Source organism: Eucalyptus grandis, chromosome 1 (assembly GCF_016545825.1).
Source record: "Eucalyptus grandis isolate ANBG69807.140 chromosome 1, ASM1654582v1, whole genome shotgun sequence".
NCBI classification, from domain to species: Eukaryota; Viridiplantae; Streptophyta; class Magnoliopsida; order Myrtales; family Myrtaceae; genus Eucalyptus; species Eucalyptus grandis.
Genome location: NC_052612.1, coordinates 33,653,122 through 33,673,778, shown reverse-complemented (window position 1 = coordinate 33,673,778; position 20,657 = coordinate 33,653,122). Strand labels below are relative to the sequence as shown.

General features: G+C 41.4%; 1 protein-coding gene and 1 long non-coding RNA gene across 2 annotated transcripts; both read left to right on the top strand.

Moving 5' to 3' along the window:
* The first annotated feature begins 14,933 nt into the window (after positions 1-14,933).
* LOC120291157 lies at positions 14,934-17,576 on the top strand. The gene is made up of 2 exons (XR_005549008.1): positions 14,934-16,204; positions 17,343-17,576. It is a non-coding gene; the product is annotated as an uncharacterized LOC120291157 (long non-coding RNA).
* Positions 17,577-18,636: 1,060 nt separating this feature from the next.
* Positions 18,637-20,315, top strand: LOC104455705 (caffeic acid 3-O-methyltransferase). Its single transcript, XM_010070456.3, has 4 exons — positions 18,637-19,058; positions 19,295-19,605; positions 19,785-19,849; positions 20,013-20,315. Exons 1-4 carry the CDS (start codon positions 18,637-18,639, stop codon positions 20,313-20,315), a joined length of 1,101 nt encoding a protein of 366 aa, XP_010068758.2.
* The last annotated feature ends 342 nt before the right edge of the window (positions 20,316-20,657 follow it).

The window sequence follows — 20,657 nt, the reverse complement described above, 5'->3', positions numbered from 1 at the left end:
TTGGTCTTCCCATTCTCTTCTTTAGTGGCAAAGGTTGAGGTGCTTTGTGATCTGTTGGCTCCCAGAACTTGGTACCTCTGATTGGCTGCAACATGCATTGGTACGAAGCAAGATATCTCGGTTTATTGTACTAATCATCAAGGTAGTCTTCTATGTTGTGGCCCTTGAATTGAATGGCACATATGGCATGTGCACAAGGAATTCCACTTACTTGCCATGCTCTACATGAACACTTCCTCGTACCTAAATGGACAACATACTTATCAGAGCCCTTCATTATCTCATATCCTTCATCCCCATTCCAAATGGGATGACAATATCTACTCGTAGCCAAGTTCTCATCCAATTTTTTAGCAATCCTAGGACCACATTGCCTAGTCCAGTTTGCAGCCTCATCCCTTTGTTTGTGCAGCCGAGTCATAACCATAACCCTTATGTCTTCAAGCATCGAGATAATTGGTTTGCATCTGGCATCTATTATCCTCCCATTGAATGCTTCGCAGATGTTATTTATGTTATCGCACTTGAATTCCTCGCTGAAGAACGCCCTACACCAATACTTTAGTTCTGTTTGGAATAGTGCATCATAACCTTCCCTTGTCAATTGAAGCAATTCTTCTTTGGCCATCCTAAAATCAGCCATATTCGTTCTTTTTGCTAGTTGCCAAAATTTGAACTGCAGCTTCTCCCCTTTATAGTTCTTTCCCCAATTTGCGTATATGTGCTGCGCACACATTCGATGCTCAGCATAAGGCAACAACTCAGCTATTGCTGGAACCAATCCCTGCAATAATTCAAAAAAAGAAAAGAAATGTAAGCAAACGACATGTTCATATCAATAAGCAAACAATTGACCAAATCTTTCAAAGAGTACCTTTTGTTGGTCACTCATGAACGCCCACCCTGCACCATTTGTTATCTCCAAATCAGCCATCAATTTTTTAGGAACCAGGACCAATTGTCCTTGTTCTCTACCTTCACAACAGCCCAAGCCAGTGGAAACATATGGTTGTTTGCATCTATTCCAATTGCAGCCATCAATTCTCCCTTGCACAAGCCCTTCAAAAAACACCCGTCCAATCCTATAATCCGTCTACAACCAGATAAAAATCCTCGTTTGCATGCATCGAAGCAAACATAAAACTTATCAAACTTGGTCCCAATATCGGGAAGTGGTCTCTCCACAACCTCTACATACACTTTACTTGAAGGATTTTGCAGCCTACACTCCCAAGCATAATCCCACACTGTCCATATTCGCTATATTGATCAATGAGTATCTTCATCACCTTTTGCTTCGTTTTTTTGCATTGATTCCTGCTTATATTGATGCCAACCTGCTCCTTCACCAGCAACCTGAACTAAGTACTATTCATCTGAGGCATCATCTTAATCAAATTAAAGAAGTGCTTGGACAACCATGCACTTGTTACCCTTTTATTTTCAAAATTAATGGAACAGGTATGTTCCTCTTCGTACGCTCTAATCTGGAAAGATCCACTTCTCCTAACAAATGTGCCATAGATCCTCCATGGACAATTTTGCTGCGAACACTTAGCTCTTACAAAGGCCTTAGTGTTTCTAATGAAGTCAATGTTCCTCTGTGCAGCAATGGAGTTTTTCAGTATAGCTTCGCTAAATTGTTTTGCATCTTGAAATTTCATACCTACCGACAAAGTATGAGAGGCAATGGATGGATCATAAGAAAGAAACTTACTTTTCCTTCTCCTTGTATGCACAACTCCTTCATCTTCTTCAAGCTCATCCTGGGAAGTAACATTCTCAAGGCTTTCTTCATAATCAGTCTCCTCACCAATGGCAACAACATCTACAGGGCCTTCGGCCCTATTTAGAACTTCATCAGCTACCTGCAAAGCTGCAAATTTATCTGTCAAAAAATCCCTTTGCCTTTTTCTTGACTGTACAAGCTCCTCGTCGCCGTTATCACTTGTAAAATTTGCATTAGGCAACCCTTCATCATCATCATCACTTGATTCAGCTACTTCCCAATCTAATCTAGTGATTGTGACATCACCTATGTCATCATCACTATGGTGAATTGCATCTGCGCTCCTCTCCTCTCCATCATGTCTATCTTGCCTTTCTTCGACCCTAACCTTAGTACTACCTTGAGTACCATTTCCTTCTTGTTCTATTTGGGCGCTTTCTTCATCATCATCTTCATCCTCACTTTCATTGTACTCAACATATATTTTTACCTCTTCACCATGAAGATAATGGTATAGAATATCCCTAAAACCGTTATCGTTTTCTAAGGTTTGCAAACCATCTCTTAAGCCTTTCTCAGGAATACAATACAGCAACTTCTGAACTTTACAAGGCAAATAAGTTAGTATATCCCTAACAAATCCTATATCAGATGCCTTCTTAATGTCGAAAAAAATGGTGCCCTCATTTCCACCCTCATACTCCCACTCATCCTTCCCAATTACAAATTCCCCACCATAGCAAACTATGACAGCAACATAATCCTTGGCATGAGCCATTTCTGCACCAACAACAAGACAAAGAATAATTAGTTTTGGGACCACATCCACAAAGAACAATAGACAATCGCACAAGGGAGTCCCCCCACTCTCATGGACTTTATTAAACAGGTCCCCACACTGACAATATGCCCCTATATGACAGCCAAAAAAGAGGTCGACATTTTAATAATTTACCTTCCCTTCCCCTACAATATTAATAAAAAACAGAGGCCCCCGCACTGAGAATATGCCCCTACATGACAGCTTAGAGGTCGCCACTTTAATTATTTGCCTTGCCTTCCATTCCCTTAAAATATAAACCAAAAACAGAGGTCCCCACAACAAGCATAGGTCCCCACAACAAGCACAGCCCAAGAAATTTTGTCTACTATCTTTTGCTGAACTAAACCTGCGATGTGAGAATGTACATCCACTTAATCAAATCTATTTTTCCTGTGAAAACACATATAGAATTTCATTAAGGCAAGTTTGATGTAAAATTATAGGGTGAAAGTTCTGTTTCTCATCTAGCCAAGAGGAGAAATCATACCCTAATCTATAATGTTTGGCCATTAATATATTGTGTTAAGAGGTCATTACACAATCCAAGCCCTAAATTTATCCATTGCACAGTAGACTAATACTACATGTCAAAAGAGCTCATAGTTTATAAAGTTTAAAATGAGGTACTTACATGTGGTTTCAAATTTGTCCCTTGCAGGTAAATGAACTTATATAAAGTATCAAAACAAATTTTGCACTCCTCAATGCCCTGCATATATGTCGACTATCTGATTAGAAACAACAATCGGAAAGAAGACTAAAAGAACGAAAAGATCGAATCAAAGGAACAAAAGCGGATTGATAGCAAAGTTGCGTGCTCTTTGCAGAGCACTTAAAGGCCATTATTCCAGCCACCTAATTCAATAACTTTTCACTCAAACACATTAGTTCCTAGTTCCACATTAGTCAATATTTCGTCTCACTCGAGCCTCGACTGTAGAAATCATCGACCGAGGCGAGCATCTCCACACAAGGGAGTAACCAAACAAAGCGCGCGCATTTCAACAGCATTTCCATCGGAGCCTTAATAAAATAATCGAGTGAGCCCTAATAAAATAATCGATCCCTAATTTCATCACGAGGGAGGGGGAGAAGGGGCCCAACCTGGAGGAGCGACGATGGTGAGCGGGGATGACGACCAACGATGCTGAGTGGCGACGACAACCAACAACGGCGACCGATGACCACCTATAGGCGTGAATGGCGATGGAGAGAAGGGCGGCGACGACGATGGAGAGAAGGGCGGCGACGACTGAGATCTAATGTGAACGCAGATGGGAAGGAACGGCGACGGCCAGGTGTGCTTAAGCCAAAATGACCTAAACGATGTTGTTTAATACCAACGAAAAATGACGTCGTTTAGGTCAGCTCACTCAGTGTGGATGGACGACGTCGTTTTGTCGTCCACATGGGCTTTTTTTTCTTTAAACGTTTGCCACCTCAGTAAAAGAAGTCGGCGGAAAATGCCACGTATGCAATTTGGCCGGATTTTGGCCGGATTAGCACTCAAGTGATCCATTTTGCTCCGATTTTGGCACTTAAGTGTCCCTTTATGCCAACTTTTGGCACTCTAGGGGTCCGTGCCCCTAAAATTTAGTAAAGGAGGACACTCGAATGCCAAAAGTTCCGAAATGTACACTTAAGGCACGCTTGGTAACCATTATGTTCCAGGAATTTTTTTTTATGAGAAATGGTTTTTTCAGTTTCTGTTTTTGGGAACAATTTCTGAGCAAAAAAACGTGTTTTGTAAATTACCAAAATTTCTATTCTCGGGATAGAAATATGTTTGGTAAAATTTTAAGATATATTTTTAATTTCTTTTAATTTTTTAATTCTTTTATTATTTTTTCCTTTTTTTCTCTTTCTTTTTTTCTCTTTGGTCGGTGGTTGGCCACCGTGGCGGCGACCGACGAGCGACGTCCGCGAGCCTCGACCTCACTAGATTTGGGCGAGGCCGAGCCTCGCTGTTGGCCAGGTGAGCCCTAGGCGAGGCTCGGCCGAGGTTGGCCTCGCCCTGGCCTGGCGAGGTTTGGCCTCGCGCTAACTAGGGAGGCCGAGCCTCACCGTGGCTTGGTGTCTCTGGGGGTTGGCGACGCTCTAGCAAGAGTGCCGGCCCTCGTTTGGCCGGTTGCTGATGCCAGCCATGGCTGAGGCCGGCGATCGGCCAAAAGGAGGAAGAAGAAGAAAATAGAAGAAAAAAAGAAGAGAGAGAAAAATTAATTCTAAAAATTGTTCTTAGGAATAAAAAGCTATTTTTTTTTTAACTTCTTGTTTTTGTTTCCAAATCTATTCCCAAAAACAAAAGTTTTACTAAACATGTTTATATTCTTTTTTTATTTCCCGTAATAAAAGAACATAAATTTTTATTCCGAGGAACAGAAATAGATTTTAACAAATAGGCCCTTAGCGTAATTTTTTTTAAATGGGATATTTAATTACCAACTCTGGCAAAAGGTGCTGGATAGCCAGCGTGACTTATTTTAATAATATAAGTTTAATAATATAAGTTGTCTACGTGACTTGCCGAGAAGCTGAGTTAGCAAAGATGAGCTAAAACCAAAACGACGTCGTTTTTCCTTGTATTTAAATTTTAATATAAATATTAATTAAATTAAATTCAAAACTAGAAGAAGAAGAAAAAGATTGCAGAATGTGTTCGGTGAGGGTTGTGCAAGACCTCATTGCCTCCCCACTTGTTGTCGAGCCCGACCAATTGATGGCGGGGCGTGCAAGCCCTCACCCAAATTTGGGGCGAAGGTCGCGGCCCTCCCCCAAATTTGGCGAGGGCTGCCGACCCTTGTCACCCTTGCCTAGTCGGATCAAGGGCATCACTAGCTGAGGGTCTTGGCTGACCCTCCCCCACCGTCACCGACTTTTCCTAATGATGTAGGGGAGGCAGCGGTGAAGGCTTTCACAGCCCTCGCCAAATGTGTTCTACAATGTTTTTTAAAATTTATTTTAAAATTTAATTTAATTGATATTTATATTAAAATTCAATTTTGAGGCACAATGACGACATTTTTCGGCTTTTCTAGCCATGTTAGCATACAAAATGATGTTGTTTTGCACTTATCTCACTCAAAAAAAGCCACGTCAGTATTTTGGCTAGAATTTCTTGATATTGGCACTTAAGTGATCCATTTTTCTTCGATTTTGATACTTAAGTGTACCTTTCTAAAGTTTTGTACGTAAATGTGTGCCAAGTTTTGGCACTTGGAGTGTCCGGGACTCAATACTTGAATAGACAGAGAGGGGACTCTATCATGCTTGTTCACTCCTAGGATGAGAAGTAGGTACTTTCTCCTTTTCTAGTTTATTAATAGCCAAACGGATTCTTCCTAAATCTTCAGGTCAGAGGTTAAAGTATTCATTCTACTCAGAAAAAAAATGGACGTCTAAGAAGTAGGTCATCTCGTTTAATCTTTTTTATGCAAACATGATTTGATTACTCCAAACCATCTGGGAAAGGTTAGGTGGGCACAATTACTTCCCTCCATATTTTTGGTAAATTTACACAAGAGTATTTGGATCTGAGTACATAATGACCAAACATTACGTTGACCAATAGGAAGATGGGACTGTAAAATAAATATGAGTATATTTCAAGAAGAAAAAATTTAATCAGCTAAGCAAATGGCTAATATCTGTCGAAACTTGACAAACACAGAGGTCGGAATGATACTAATCAACGTAGACTATTTGTTTTTAGTCATCCTCGGCGAAATTGAAGCCACCTGTAATCGTAATCCAACGTTTGAATAATCCGGAGTCTCCTCCTATAATTCACAGCTCAAGAACTTATTGATTTTCCATTATTTAGTATTTACGTTCCCCATGTACTACATTGGATTGTTTGCTTTTTCATTTCACGAGTACTACTTGAAAGATGTGATTCTAGAAGGCGGAACCCGATTACCAAGGTGCAGCAGATGACCCCATTCGAATATCAAGTGCCCACCCGCGATTCAACAAGATCTTCAACTGGACAATATCCGATTACTTCACCAATCCGATCACTTCCCAACATCTATCCATCTTCTTCCAGACGGTATCCGATGATACTCCACAAATGCTTCTTGGTCTCTAGCTATGTGGTCTGTTGCTCTTGAGTCTACAGTCCACATTGGATGAGATTCGGCAAGCATTACAGTACTAGAAACAAAAGCATTACTCAAAGTAATGGAGTAATAGGGTACCTTTTTCGGCTTAGTGCATTCACGAGCAAAGTGACCCATCTTGCCACAATTATAGCACTCCATCTTGGCCTTGTCATTCTTCCCACCACGCTTCTTGCGTAAGAAGGTCTTAGTTCTCTTAGGTGCCTGATCAGTTTTCTTCCCTTTGTTGTTGAATTGAGGATTCCTCTTGCGCTTGAAGCCCGAAGCTTTGCGCGAACTTGATTAAGCAACATAAGCATGAGTAGAGGATCTTGCAGCCTTTAGGCGCTCATCCTCTAATTCTAAATGACGCGCAATATCATCAAAAGTGACGATGTTCTCATTATGCGTCATATTGATCTTCATATGCTCCAAATTGTCAAGAAGAGACCTTATAATAGCCTGAACTTGCTATTCATCAGTAAGGGAGTGACCTGCCGATTTCAGCTCACGGATCATGTTTGACATCTCCCGAAGATGCTGCCTCATCGTTACATTTGGGCGCTTTCGGAACGTGTCAAACTTAATGGTGAGTCTCCTCAGCTTAGTGGTAAATGTACCCCCAAACTTATCTTTTAAGGCAACTCACATAGCTTGAGCTTGATCATAACTTTCAAGCTCCCACATGAGATCATATTACATATAGCTCAGTAACGTGATGCGAGCAATGCTATTTTTCTTTTTCCAAGCTTGATAAGCTTCTAGATCTCTCCTGTGTTGAGCTAAAGTTCCATGCTTAGGTTCATCCATGGTATGGTTGAGGGTTTCCAAAACCTCTTGCTCCTTAAGGATGTACTGAACCTTTCAGTGCCAAATATCATAATTATCATCGTTCAGCTTCTCACCCTTATTGAGATCAGCCACAATGGTCTTGGATGCCGAAGTCATAATCAATTGTTATAACACATTGACATAATAAACGCAGAATCATTACTAACACACTTTATCAGAGTAACACACATATTTAATTTGCAATAAAGACAAACTAAATTAATGATAATTCAACAAAAAGACACAGAGGCAAAAGTTCACTATATTCCCAATCAATTTCTATGTACAATTGTTCTATTATCATTAATTAGTTTAATTTGCCAGCCACAATGGTCTTGGATGCCGAAGTCATAATCAATTGTTATAACACATTGACATAATAAACGCAGAATCATTACTAACACACTTTATTAGAGTAACACACATATTTAATTTGCAATAAAGACAAACTAAATTAATGATAATTCAACAAAAAGACAGAGGCAAAGTTTCACTATATTCCCAATCAACTTCTATGTACAATTGTTCTATTATCATTAATTAGTTTAATTTGTGCAAATTTTAAGTTCTAGGTGAGAACTCTTTCAAATTCTACCAATCTACGAACTCCCACTAGGAAAAATAATTACATGACCTCATGTAATTTCTACATTTTTCCATTAACATAAAAACATAACATGATATGAACCAACGAGCAAATAACAATCATGCTTCAACTATAATCAAAATCGCAATTCAACATATAATGGATTTCCTATCATTGTTCGAATTTTCTAGCAACCAGAAAATTGCAAGTATATTAAACTATATACATGATATCATCGAACCAAGCTCTATACAACATATGTGACATTATTTGCACACAAGCTAGCTACTGTATTTCCTAAACCACAAGAAAATACAAGCTACAAATGAATAAATTATGCATTAAACCCCAAAAAATACGCCTACATAGGATTTCCTACGCATTTTTATACATTTATAAAATTCAAAACTATAAAATAATTATATCACAGTGTAGACAACATTCATACGAACCAAACACCGCTGACCACGCTCCAATCGGACCTCACACGTGCCCACATGAGCCGCCTGAGTGCACGGCGCGCGTGACGCATGCGCCAGCGAGCCAAATGGCTCTTGGCTGGTCTGACCAGTCCGACTGTTGACCGGTCCGACCTTGACTGGTCAACGGTTGGGTCGGGTCGGGACAACCTGGGTCGGATCTCGGGTCAGGTCGGGTAACGGGTTGGGTCGCCGGCCGGCCAACTGCCGTCGGCGATGACGTCATCCCAACTGTTGCCGATCGTTGGGTGACGTCACGGTGATGTCATCATGCGCCGGTTCGCTGACCGGTGCGTGACGCGCACTTGTTGGTTCGCTAACTGGCGCGTGAGGCGCACGCGCTGGCTTTGCCAGCGCTTCAGGCACGTGGCGCCCACGCGCAACGGCTTCTGGCCGCGTGTGTGGGTGCGTCCAGCGTTGTCTAGCGGCGCTCGACCCATCGCCGGACTCGTCTCGACGAGCTCTTTCTCCTTGTATATTCAAAAATTAATTTTGGCCAAAAAATTATTTCGAAAAATGGCTAAAACCGTACGGGTGTACGCGACCCCGAACCAGTTCTTCGCTTCGGTTCAAATTCGAGTTTTCAGATTGCAATTCTGACCAATAAACATAAAAAATAGTGTAGAATACAATCTCTTGATCTCAATATCAAATGGTAAATGAGAAAATTAGATGAAAAACAAGGCAGAAATCACGACCGAGCTCTGATACCAATGTTGGAATTGAAGTCGGCGGAAGATGACTTATCTGATTCCGATGCGCAAACAACAATTAGCCCCGTAACGAATGTTGAATTGCCGATGAAACATGAACAACACTACCTCACGTTAGTCTGGATGCAATCACAAGGAAAGCACCCGATTTCCACGGCGTAAATGCCGGTTGTTCTTGCAAAATTGAAATGGAATGCCTTCTTCTTCTTTGATAGAAAGGGAGAGAAATTTGGTGCGTATATTTGCCAACTGGTGCCAACGAGTGTCTACAAAAGGCTTTTATACGACTCCATGACACCCCCTACAAATGGTGTCCTTCCATCGTACCGTATCAAGTCCAAATGGTGCGGTCTAATCGCACTCTATCATGGACGTACTAGCTAAAGTACAACAATTCGATACAAAGGCCAAGCTAAGATTACCTTCTATTCTTGACCACATCTTTAATATGGAAATAATATCTGTAATCTTTAAGATGTCCTTGAATTTTTTCCGCAACTCAGTTCGGATCGAGTTCTTTTAATGACTCAAACTCAACATATATTTTAATAATCTCCACCTTGGCTCGACATTTGAGGCAAGCACAATTACTCCACAAAAATTCAAACTCTATCACTATTCTCCCACAGCCCCTAATGGGCTCAACTGCCATAAATATTTTCCACGCTTGAACTTTGTCAGAACCAAAGACCTCATAAGAATACCAACTCCACATGCACTTTAACTGCTCAGAAAGGTTTTCTGATGCAACCTTCTTAACCACAGATAAAGCAAAACCATTGTTGCATCTATATCTATCAGGATATTGAATATGTACCTTGTCAATTTCGGTAGTTCCAGCAAGCTCTATAGGCTCCACTTCGTTTCAAACACCATCCGTGTTGATTACTTTGCTAGTACTCGTACCCGCTATCTCAGGAGTTTCTAGTTGCGACTCCACCTTAGGCTAAACACCGTTCAGATCTGTTTGAATACTACTATAAATACTCCTAGCCAGAAGTACTGGAGACTCGTCAAATGTAACTTATCTGTTAATAACAGGTGAATTTAACTCGGAGCACCATAACCAATAACCTCGCTCACCTTGTGCATAGCCTAGAAATATGCACTTTCTTACCTCTCCATCGACTTTACCATCACTCACTTGAATATAATATGGGCAACCAAATATTCTAAGAATAGAATAATCAGCAACGTTACTTGACCACATTTCTTCGAGAGTTCGACATCTAATCTCAGTCGATGGGGATCTATTTATTAGATACCTTGCCATAATAAGCGCATCCGCTAGGAATCTCTTAGCCATATCGGCATTAGAGAATATTTCATGGGCCGTCTTTAGTAACGTTTTGCTAATGAATTACGCAACATGTTGTGGTTCATTGGCATAAGTGCGGTGTTTCAATATGTGTTATTTCATGTAGAATTCATTCAATAACTTCAAGCAAAACTCCATGTTAGTGTCAGTTCGCACATGCTTAATCGTCTTACTAATCTTATTTTCATCAAAGTTCTCAATTGCATGATCTTGATGATAACATCAAACACGTGCCTAAGCACAAACACCCATGTTTTCATCGAGTAGTTATCAACAATTGTTAGCATATATCTAACACTCTTCCTCGAAGGAAACCGTGACAACCTACAAACAGTGAATTAACTTTGCAATTTCCATGGTTTCTTTGATAGTTGTACTGAATTACACTCTCTGCCATTAATCTAAATCATAGTACCTGCATACATTTAGTTCGTTAATTAGGAACATAACCATATAGAAGATTTCTTTCACTTAAAACCTTCAGGCTTCTCTCGCCAATATGCCCCAAACACATATGCCAAATTTCAGACTCTCGAACAAATGCATCCGACGTCTCCGTGGAGAAATCGGTCACTGTCTTATCTTGTAGTTTATATAGGCCACTGCACTTGATTCATTTCATTATTACTAAAGTACCTCAAACAATTTTTAGAATTCCATATTCTGAAATATATTGATACCTATATTACCAATATATATATATATATATATATATATATATATATATATATATATATTGATACCTAGCTAAATCCAGGGCACTCGAGGAAATTAAGTTATTCTTTAACTTTGGGACATGCCTCACTCCAGTTAATGTCCTCACGATACAATCTGATTCTAATGTTGCCAACAACAACAACATCACATTCAGTGTTGTTCCCCAATTGCACTTTACTATCATTCATGCTTTGATAAGTAGTAAACTATTTTTTTATTTGGTGTAACATGAAAAGAACAACTAGAATCCATAATCCATAATCCATCCATCAAATGATGAATAATCAGTGACAGACAAGACGTAATCAACACTATCAGCTATAGCTGCAACATCATCTGCTGAATTAACTATAATCTCTTACCTTTCTCATTTTTTAGCTTAAGGCAATTCCTTCTAAGATGCTCCATCTTGCATGGTTCCAACAGATAGCATTGCCAGTCCTAGACTAACTACACTTATTCATATTAGTATTGCTCTTACTAACAAGTGTTCTAGATCTTCCTCTATTGTCACATGTTAAAGCAACATATACAAGTTCACCAGATTCTCTTCTACGGATGTCCTCACTCAAAATTAAATCTCGAACCCTATCAAATGTCAAGCTTATTGACCCAAAGGAATTACTAATGGTAGTAATAGTAGTATTCCAACAATTAGGCAATGAGGATAATAAAATCAAAGCACGTATCTCATCTTCAAAGTCAATCTCAACTGAACTTAATTGACTAACAATCACATTAAATTCATTAATATAATTTGCAATTGACGCACTTTCACTCATCTTCAAATTAAACAGACGTCGCATCAAATAGACCTTGTTGATCGAGAGGGCTTCTCACACATATGCAACAGGCAGTAAACATCAGCCGAATAACACCCATAGCTCGTCTATCCAATAAATCTCAGTTAGCTTGTTTCATCGACTCTGACTTCTCCTCAGACAAAGGCAAGTGCAGTTTCATCTAATAAATATAATCTTTAATCTACATCTTTCAGAAACCAAAATCATTCCCATCAAATTTGCCGATTTTCACTTTTCCTTCTATCGCCATTGATTTGCTTCAACTCAGCCAAGTCTGGCTCCGATACCAATTGCTACGGAAAGTGAGCAATCGAACAATAAAATAGATAGAAGAAGAACATATATCGGACACGAGATTTACGTAATTCAGTCGTAGAGACCTATGTTCACGAGAAGAGCAACAACGAATTTACTATAGATCAAGCGATATAAGGAGATTATTCACTCAAGTCACTCAAATACTCTCTCAGTGTTTTCCAAGCACCAATTACACCTAATTATGCACATCGTATTTAACCCCCAAATTCCTCACGAAATAATGTCTCAATCTCACGAACGAATTACACGCAAATCTTACTACGAGATTTAATTGGCTTCAACACATGGAATCAATTCCTTAAACGAAATCCTTCGAGAAAGAACTCCAATCGGATGTAAAGCAAATTCACGAGCGCCCTCTGAACACACATCAACCAACGGCCCAAGAAAGCTCCTTAATCTAATTATATGTAGCCATATAAAACCTGCAGAAGCCGACTGCAACATGGAATACGATAATGTCGGTCAACCAGTCAACCATATCCAAGTCTCCTTTATTTATTTATTTACTCTCCTTTCTTCTTGGCCGACTTGAATTACTTTGCGGATAACTTCCGTGATTTCAAAACAAGCTTTATCCAATACAAAGTCCAAGGTAATATTACCTTCCATTCTTGAATGCATCTTTCATACGGAAATAATATCCGTAATCTTTAGAATGTCCTTGAACTTTATCCGTAACTTAGTTCGGATTGAGTTTGTTTCGCAACTTAAACTCGAGACATATTTTAACACCCTTATTTTTTTTATTTTTTTTATTTTTTTTATTTTTTTTTTATGACCAAGGATCCGCCGGAGCATGCCCTTGTCGGCTTACGCCGATATGGGGTCTCATGGCCCCACGATGGAAGACCTACAATGCTTATACTTCGGGGAGAGCTAGCCCAACAACTCACCGTTAGGGCTCCTCACTTAAATTGCTAGTAATGCAGGGTTTCGAACCCTCGACCTCCATGAGCTGGAAGGAGTGAACTTAACCAACTGTATGTGGATTATTTTAACACCCTTGTTGGCATCGATAAAATTGGATTAATGATGGATGGGCTTGCATTTGATGGGCTGAAATTCCCCCTTTAGACTGTTGAGACGTCAATCTTGACTGGTGAGATACAAAGGCAATAGGTGGAGGGGGTATTGGAGGTCGTTTAGTCGATTTGTAGTCTTCCTTCGTGTTGAAGGAGCAAACCATGAAGGGCATCGCATGAGTGCTCCTGATTGAGAGATGACGGAGATTGCTGTGTCTAAACCGAAAAGTTCTGGTCCAAGACCATGGAAGATGTGTGTGTGGTACTCATTTGCTGATAGGGGTTCTCCAATGGTAGCTAATTGATCTGGTATGGTGGCTGCCTCATGAAGAAATTATGTTATTGTGAGGCTTCCTTTTGTAATGGATTGAAATTGAATTTCGGTGATTGATTGATTCTCTTAAAAATGGCTCATCATTAGCCATCGTTGTTGACTTTGAGGGAGAAAGAAGAAAGAAGAGGAAAGAAGGTACAACGTTCATTGTGACATCCCAAATTTTCAACCCTGTCTTCTACTGAATAAATCGGGCATTTCATTGACGCGTCTATAGGGTTATTCTCAGAGCCGATCACTCTCGAGATAACTAAACTAGCTGGGGAAATTATTAAGGAATTTTAAGGCAATAGACTTGAGAACTCGATCGGGGAATCGGCTTCTTGACCGTGTCTATCTTTAGAGGCCATTGCGGCGCAAAGATATAAAATCGATTAGAGATCAGAGATAGGTCGGTTCGACTGAGATATGTGGCTAATCGTGGGTGACACCACTAAATTAGAAAATTCTCGTCGACCGGCACTAGACCGATTTCTTATTGTTTTGGTACCCTGTGTCCGTAATTGAATCATCGAGATTTTCACGACAATCAAGAGTCGCCATTGAGTCGAGTGGGTTTATAGTGGCTCGAAGAAAATCGACCACGGGTCATTTGCCTTAAAAAGTTCAAAACTACCCGATAGTCTAGTCACGCTAAAAACGCGCCGAATGAAAATTAACCGCCAATTCGAGTCCGATTTCAGATATTGAAGTTTTGGCCATGTCACAATAAATTTTAGGTGCATTGACTCGATCGGAAGATTTTCGGAGATTCGGGAAATTTTACGGAAATTGGGTTCGGATGTCGTGGAAGTTTGGCCGGAAGTTCGATTAGCTAAATTAATGGGAAATTGGACTTTCAGATTGAGCCGTTGTGTGTCGGGGATTTATAGAAAATCATTTGGGATTTTTTTACGTCGAAATTGGACCTCAAGTTGGGAATTTATTGGAGAAATTGAAGCTCAAATGGTGAAATTCGTATGATTGGATGAGGCAGCAATTTTGGACTTTAAAAATTTTTATTTGTGAGTTGATAAGCTTGAAATTGATTGGGGGGACAAAGAGGAGTGTATGGTGGACTTGTGGGCCAAAACATTAAATGTATTGGCTAAGATTTCTGATTTTTCTTGTCTCCTCTTAGCTGGCTTCTCACGCTCGGCACTCCTATCCGCTCATTTTTCCTGCTTTTGTCTTAATATCTCTATCGTGCGAGACAATCCATCCAATCTCTCTCCATCTTCATTTCTTCTCTTCCTCAAACGAAGTCCACACACTCTGCTCACGCCAACCTTGAGATCTTCAATCAAGCTACTTCTCTCCACTAGTTGCTGTCCCCCGCCAGTCAACTCTCCTCACTGAAGACTGATCGAAGCCCCGTCTACGATTTGCTTCTCTCTCGCGCTGCCACCGAATCCCAAAGTCCAACATCTTCGTTCATGCCTTGCCAACAGCCACGAAGACCTGCAGCCACGCCAACCAGCTACTTCCTCGTCCACGAAGACTCCACCGTTTGTTGCAGCTCCAGCTTTCCTCCACTTTGTTGCCACGAAGACTTCCACTACCGCAACCTTGGTCAGCTTCATCAAGTTGTTGACCCTTGAAGCCACGATCCACCGAGAAGCCAACAAATTGAACCGCCAGCAGTTGCAACTCCTTTCATCCGCGCGTCCCTCAGCCTCCGCGCATCCGACTTGCTCCGTGGGTCAAACTCCAGCAACAAGCTTCGGTTTGTTGACCGAAGACCCCACGACGCCAACGAAGAAGCCCAGCAACCTTCTTCTTCAGCCACGCGGCCAAGCTGCAGCTTCCACGGTCAACTCCAGCAAGAACCGTCCCACTTTGTTGATCTCGTGAAGCTGCCACGTCGGTGCTAATGCACTCCATGAAGACCCCAAGCTGCTCCCTCGTTCGCGCCTTCTGCCCACGAAGACCCAAGTTCCACGCAGCTTCAATTTTCGTGAAACCTTGCTGACCGAAGACCAAGGCCAGCGAAGCAGCGTCCACGAGCAGCTTCCGTCTTCAGTCTTCTCCAGCGGCATGCCCTCAGCCTTCACGAAATTGTCGAGGCCCATCTCTGCCTTGTGCGGCCCGTCTTCATCAGCCCAGCAGCTCATTTGAAGCCACCGAACAGCCCAGCTCAGCAGCCCATGTGATCTTCAGTCCAACAAACTAGCTGAAGACAAGCCCTGCAGCAAGCCCAGCCCGTGAGCTTCAGTCCTTTGGGCCACCGAATTCAGCACAAGACCAGCAAGCCCAGTTCAGCTAGCGCAGTTAGTTCAGTCCAGAAATTCAGCAGGTCCAGCCCATTCCAGTGCAAGAACAAATCTCAATTGGGCTGAGATTTGTTGGGCCCAAGTCCAAAGCCCGGTCCAAGTCTGCCGGTGTCGTCGAAAGTCCGATTTCGGCCACCGTCGCGTTGCCGTCGCGGTGATTTGATCCCCGCTTTTGTCAAGTGAGTTTTACTCACTAATGCTTTATTAGTTTGCTAATTATGCCTTAGGGTTGGTTAGATTTAATTACATGCACTTAGGTGGTTAGATTAGGTTAGAACAATTAATTTAGTGACTTAATGATGCATGTTAGGTGGTTAGACCTAGCTATTAGCAAGTAGAAATGTTTGGTTATTTATTGAATGCACATCGGGATTTTTCCCGACCCGTTTTCGGCTCCAATAAGGCAATATGGGCCTAAATTGGATTTTTAATGTTTATTTATGTATTTTCGAAATTTATTTATTTAATTAATTATTTTTCCGGAAATTCAACCGGGATGGCCGGTGACTGGAATTTCGTGCCGATTGTCGTGGTGCAGTCTGTTTATTTAATTGAGCTTCAATTTTTATGGAATTGATTTAAATTGTGAAATTTGAGGAATTGTCCCAAATTGTTTGTTATTGAGTATTTGATTGGTAATGGCCGAGCATGAGTATATAGCGCCGCACGTTGATGGGCTATATAGTAGGGAGAATGGTGAGACCAATCGGTGCGATATTATTGGACATATGTGGTTCGGTGATTGGAAGTATCACCGGCGAAAACGGGCGCTTAAAGAACGCACGTAAATGACTTATAGACAAACGTGGTTCGGTGGTTATGGGAATATCACTTTGGTGAAAACGGTGCCTTAAAGAACGCACGATGTTGTCTATAGCCGATGTCACCTTGGCGAAAACGGCGCCCTTGAAAGGACACGTGGTTCGGTGATCAAGGTTATCACTGGTGAAAACGGCGCCTTAAAGAACACACGGTGTCGGTGATCGGTATGTCATTGGCGAAAACGACGCCCGAGAAACACATGTGATTTGGAGAATGAGTACACCACTGAGAGATCATGGTATGAGTGGGAATGACCTAGAGATGGTCTGACTGACATGTAATCGACTAAGTCGATTGATCAATGCTTGATCGGATGTCGTGAATTGTTTGAATATCTGTGTTTAACCTTGAATTGCAGGTTGGGCCGAGGCTAAGGTAAGTCCTCGACTCGTGTCGTGCTTAGGCAACCGTATGGTGTATTAGTTTACTAATCGAGTCGTAGGGGGTAGGATTTGCTGAGATGTGGTCTCATTGATTATTGAATAACCATTTCAGGACCCTGAGGAGAATCTAAGGAAGAGGAACCTGAAGAGGAGAAAGACTTTTGAAGAAGAAGAAGATCCAGAGAGGGATCTTGAATATAACCGGATGTGGACTGAGATCCATCCTTTTTGTAAACCCTATCTTAGTATAGATAGGTGTGAGACAAGTATGTTGTGAATAGTATTGTAAATATACTATGAGTTGTGCTGTTAATGAAAGTGTGGTTGTGAATTTCAATATGAAAAATATGGCCTGCTTTCCTATCCCATTGTTTTATTGTTTGGGGATTTATAACTGCTTTCGCATGTGCTTAATAAAAAGAAAGGGTCGGCGATACATAGTCCTGGGATATCGCATTATAAAATCGATCAAGTAGAAGGATGTGCGCGCGTCCGAGGATTGGGGCGTGACATTCATTCATCTTTTGATTCATGCACATGCATGCATGCAAGAAGGTACAACGTTCATCCATCTTTTAATTCATGCACATGCATGCATGCCCATAAATTATGGTGGTCTTCCCTTATCTTTTCTTTCATTTGAAGAAGGCTTCCTCGTACTGCAATAAATGATGGAGACTCTATTTTGTATTGTAAAAGAGAAAGACGTCCAACGGAGAAGAGCGCGCCAAGTTGCCTCGATGGCCGAGAGAGCGCCAAGTTCCTTTTAATGATTGAGAGAGCGCCAAAGTCTTTGGTGGTCGAGAGAGCACCAAGTCCTTGGTGGCCAGCGATAAAAGAGGCACCTTTAGTGGTTGAGAGGGTTGAGTATTGTTGCAAAGAGTGATTTAGCTAGATAAAATCTTGTGAGTAGAATTTATGTAATTCCTCAAGTGAGATTTCACTAAGAATTGTGAAAGGCTAAACACTGTGTAAGTTATTGGGTATAATTAAGGATAGAGAAACACTGAGTGAGTATTTGAGTTTTGAATGATTGTAATCTCTGGTATATCACTTGATTTTTATAATGAAATTCTGTTATGCTTTTTCCGTGTACATAAGTTCCGATATTTAGACCAAACCACGTATATCTAATGTCTAATTTATTTTCCTTCCTTTCAGCTATCTTATCCAATTTAATATATATTTGCAACATGATGGATGTTGTAACTTTTGAAATGTTAATGGGGATTTAATCGAAGTTGAATTAATCGTGGTCGAAGTAGATTCTTTTGCTATATAAGTAAGCTTCGGTCGATCAAAATGTGATAGCGGATTAAGATTTTGTCAGTGTCCTCGTAGACCCAACTGCCCAAGCCTTTGCACTCTCTCATTCCATTTCCTCTACTTTCCTTCCTCAATACAAAATGGATTTAGCAGGATCCGAGACCCAAATGACCCCTACCCAAGTCTCGGACGAGGAGGAGACCCTCTTTGCCATGCAGCTGGCAACCGCCTCCGTTCTCCCTAGGGTCCTCAAGGCCACCATCGAGCTCGACCTCCTCGAGATCATGGCCAGGGCCGGGCCAGGCGCCTACCTCACCCCTGGGGAAGTCTCGTCGCAGCTCCCAACCCAGAACCCCGATGCCCCGGTCATGCTCGACCGAATATTTCGGCTGCTGGCCAGCTATTCTATGCTCACGTGCACCCTCCGTGACCTCCCCGAGGGTAAGGTTGAGCGGCTTTACGGTTTAGCTCCGGTGTGCAAGTTCCTGGTCAAGAACGAGGATGGGGTCTCCCTTGCCCCACTCAACTTGCTCGACCATGACAAACACGTCGTGGAAAGCTGGTATGCTTTAAAAAAAAAAAAAAAAAACTTTTCCTTCTTTTCCTCTTACTATTTGGGAATTTTTTTTTTTTTTCAGGATTCATCCTTAATGCCAGTCATATTGTGAAGTAATAGCTGACCATAATCGAACGTTTGAATTACCTGACATCTCCTCCAGTTTCACCACACAAGAACTTATTAATTCCCCACTATTGTTCTCTGAGCGTTGAATTGGGTCGTTTGCTTTTAACTCGTAGGTACTACTTGAAAGATGCGATTCTTGAAGGCGGAATCCCGTTCAACAAGGCACACGGCATGACCCCATTTGACTATCTAGGTACCGACCCGCGATTTAACAAGATCTTCAACTGGGCAATGTCTGATATTTCCACCATTACGATGAAGAAGATAGTGGAAACGTACGACGGCTTCGAGGGCCTCAAGACGGTGGTCGATGTCGGAGGCGGCACTGGGGCCGTGCTCAACATGATCATAGCTAAATACCCGTCGATCAAAGGCATCAACTTCGACTTGCCTCATGTGATTAAAGATGCTCCGTCCTATCCCGGTATATAATGTGTATCGGTTGCTCGCTCTTCGACATTAATTGTCATATCCTAGATACTTGAGAGCAACTCAAGATCTAGGAATATTTTCGCATCTCACATTCAATTCATCGCCTCTTAACTAATATGAATCACCTTGTTGAAAAGAGCACCGAAAAATCTAATGCCGGGATTAACGCAGGTGTAGAGCATGTTGGAGGCAACATGTTCGTCAGCGTTCCAAAAGGAGATGCCATTTTCCTGAAGGTCAGAGTGAATGTTCTTGAAGTTGAAATTTTCGGAAAGTACTAGGACAAGGCTGGTTGTTGCTTCCCTTGTTTTATCTTGGTCTCTTAGCAAGACTAAAAAGTAGTTACTGATTAGAGTTAAGTACAGAGTGCTTCATAAAAGGCATGTTACTTTCTTGCAGTCGATATGCCATAATTGGAACAATGAACATTGCGCAAAGCTCCTCAAGAACTGTTATGATGCGCTTCCAATAAATGGGAGGGTGATCATTGCAGAAGACATACTCCCCGTGTACCCGGACCCGAGCCTGGCGACCAAGGGAGTGATCCACACGGATTGCATGATGTTGGCCCACTGCCCCGGCGGGAAAGAAAGGACGGAGAAGGAGTTCGAGGCTTTGGCAAAAGGGGCGGGATTTCAGGGCTTCCAAGTCATGTGTCGCGCTTTCAACACTTACATCATGGAGTTCTTGAAGACAGCTTGAACTGTGCTCTCCTGGGTGGTGATATTAATGGTTCCTTGGATTCGATAGGTCGCAAATGAGCCTTTTTTTACACAGTCGCCTGTCGATTTAGTGTCCTAAGTGTGCTCATAAAAAGAAAGAATAAGGAAGTGACTGTATGATGCTTGGGGATGGGAAAAGGAAAAGTTACAGGATCTATTATTTTATGTTAATAATGTTAAAATATGTTTCGAGTTTGAGTCTATTGAACAATACTAGTCTAAATAAATTAGACTGAGCGACCTTATAATTTTGTGGGACTTCTTCTTTGATTCAGCTGCACATGATTGCGTTTATGTTTAGCCGCAATTGTGAGAAGAAGAA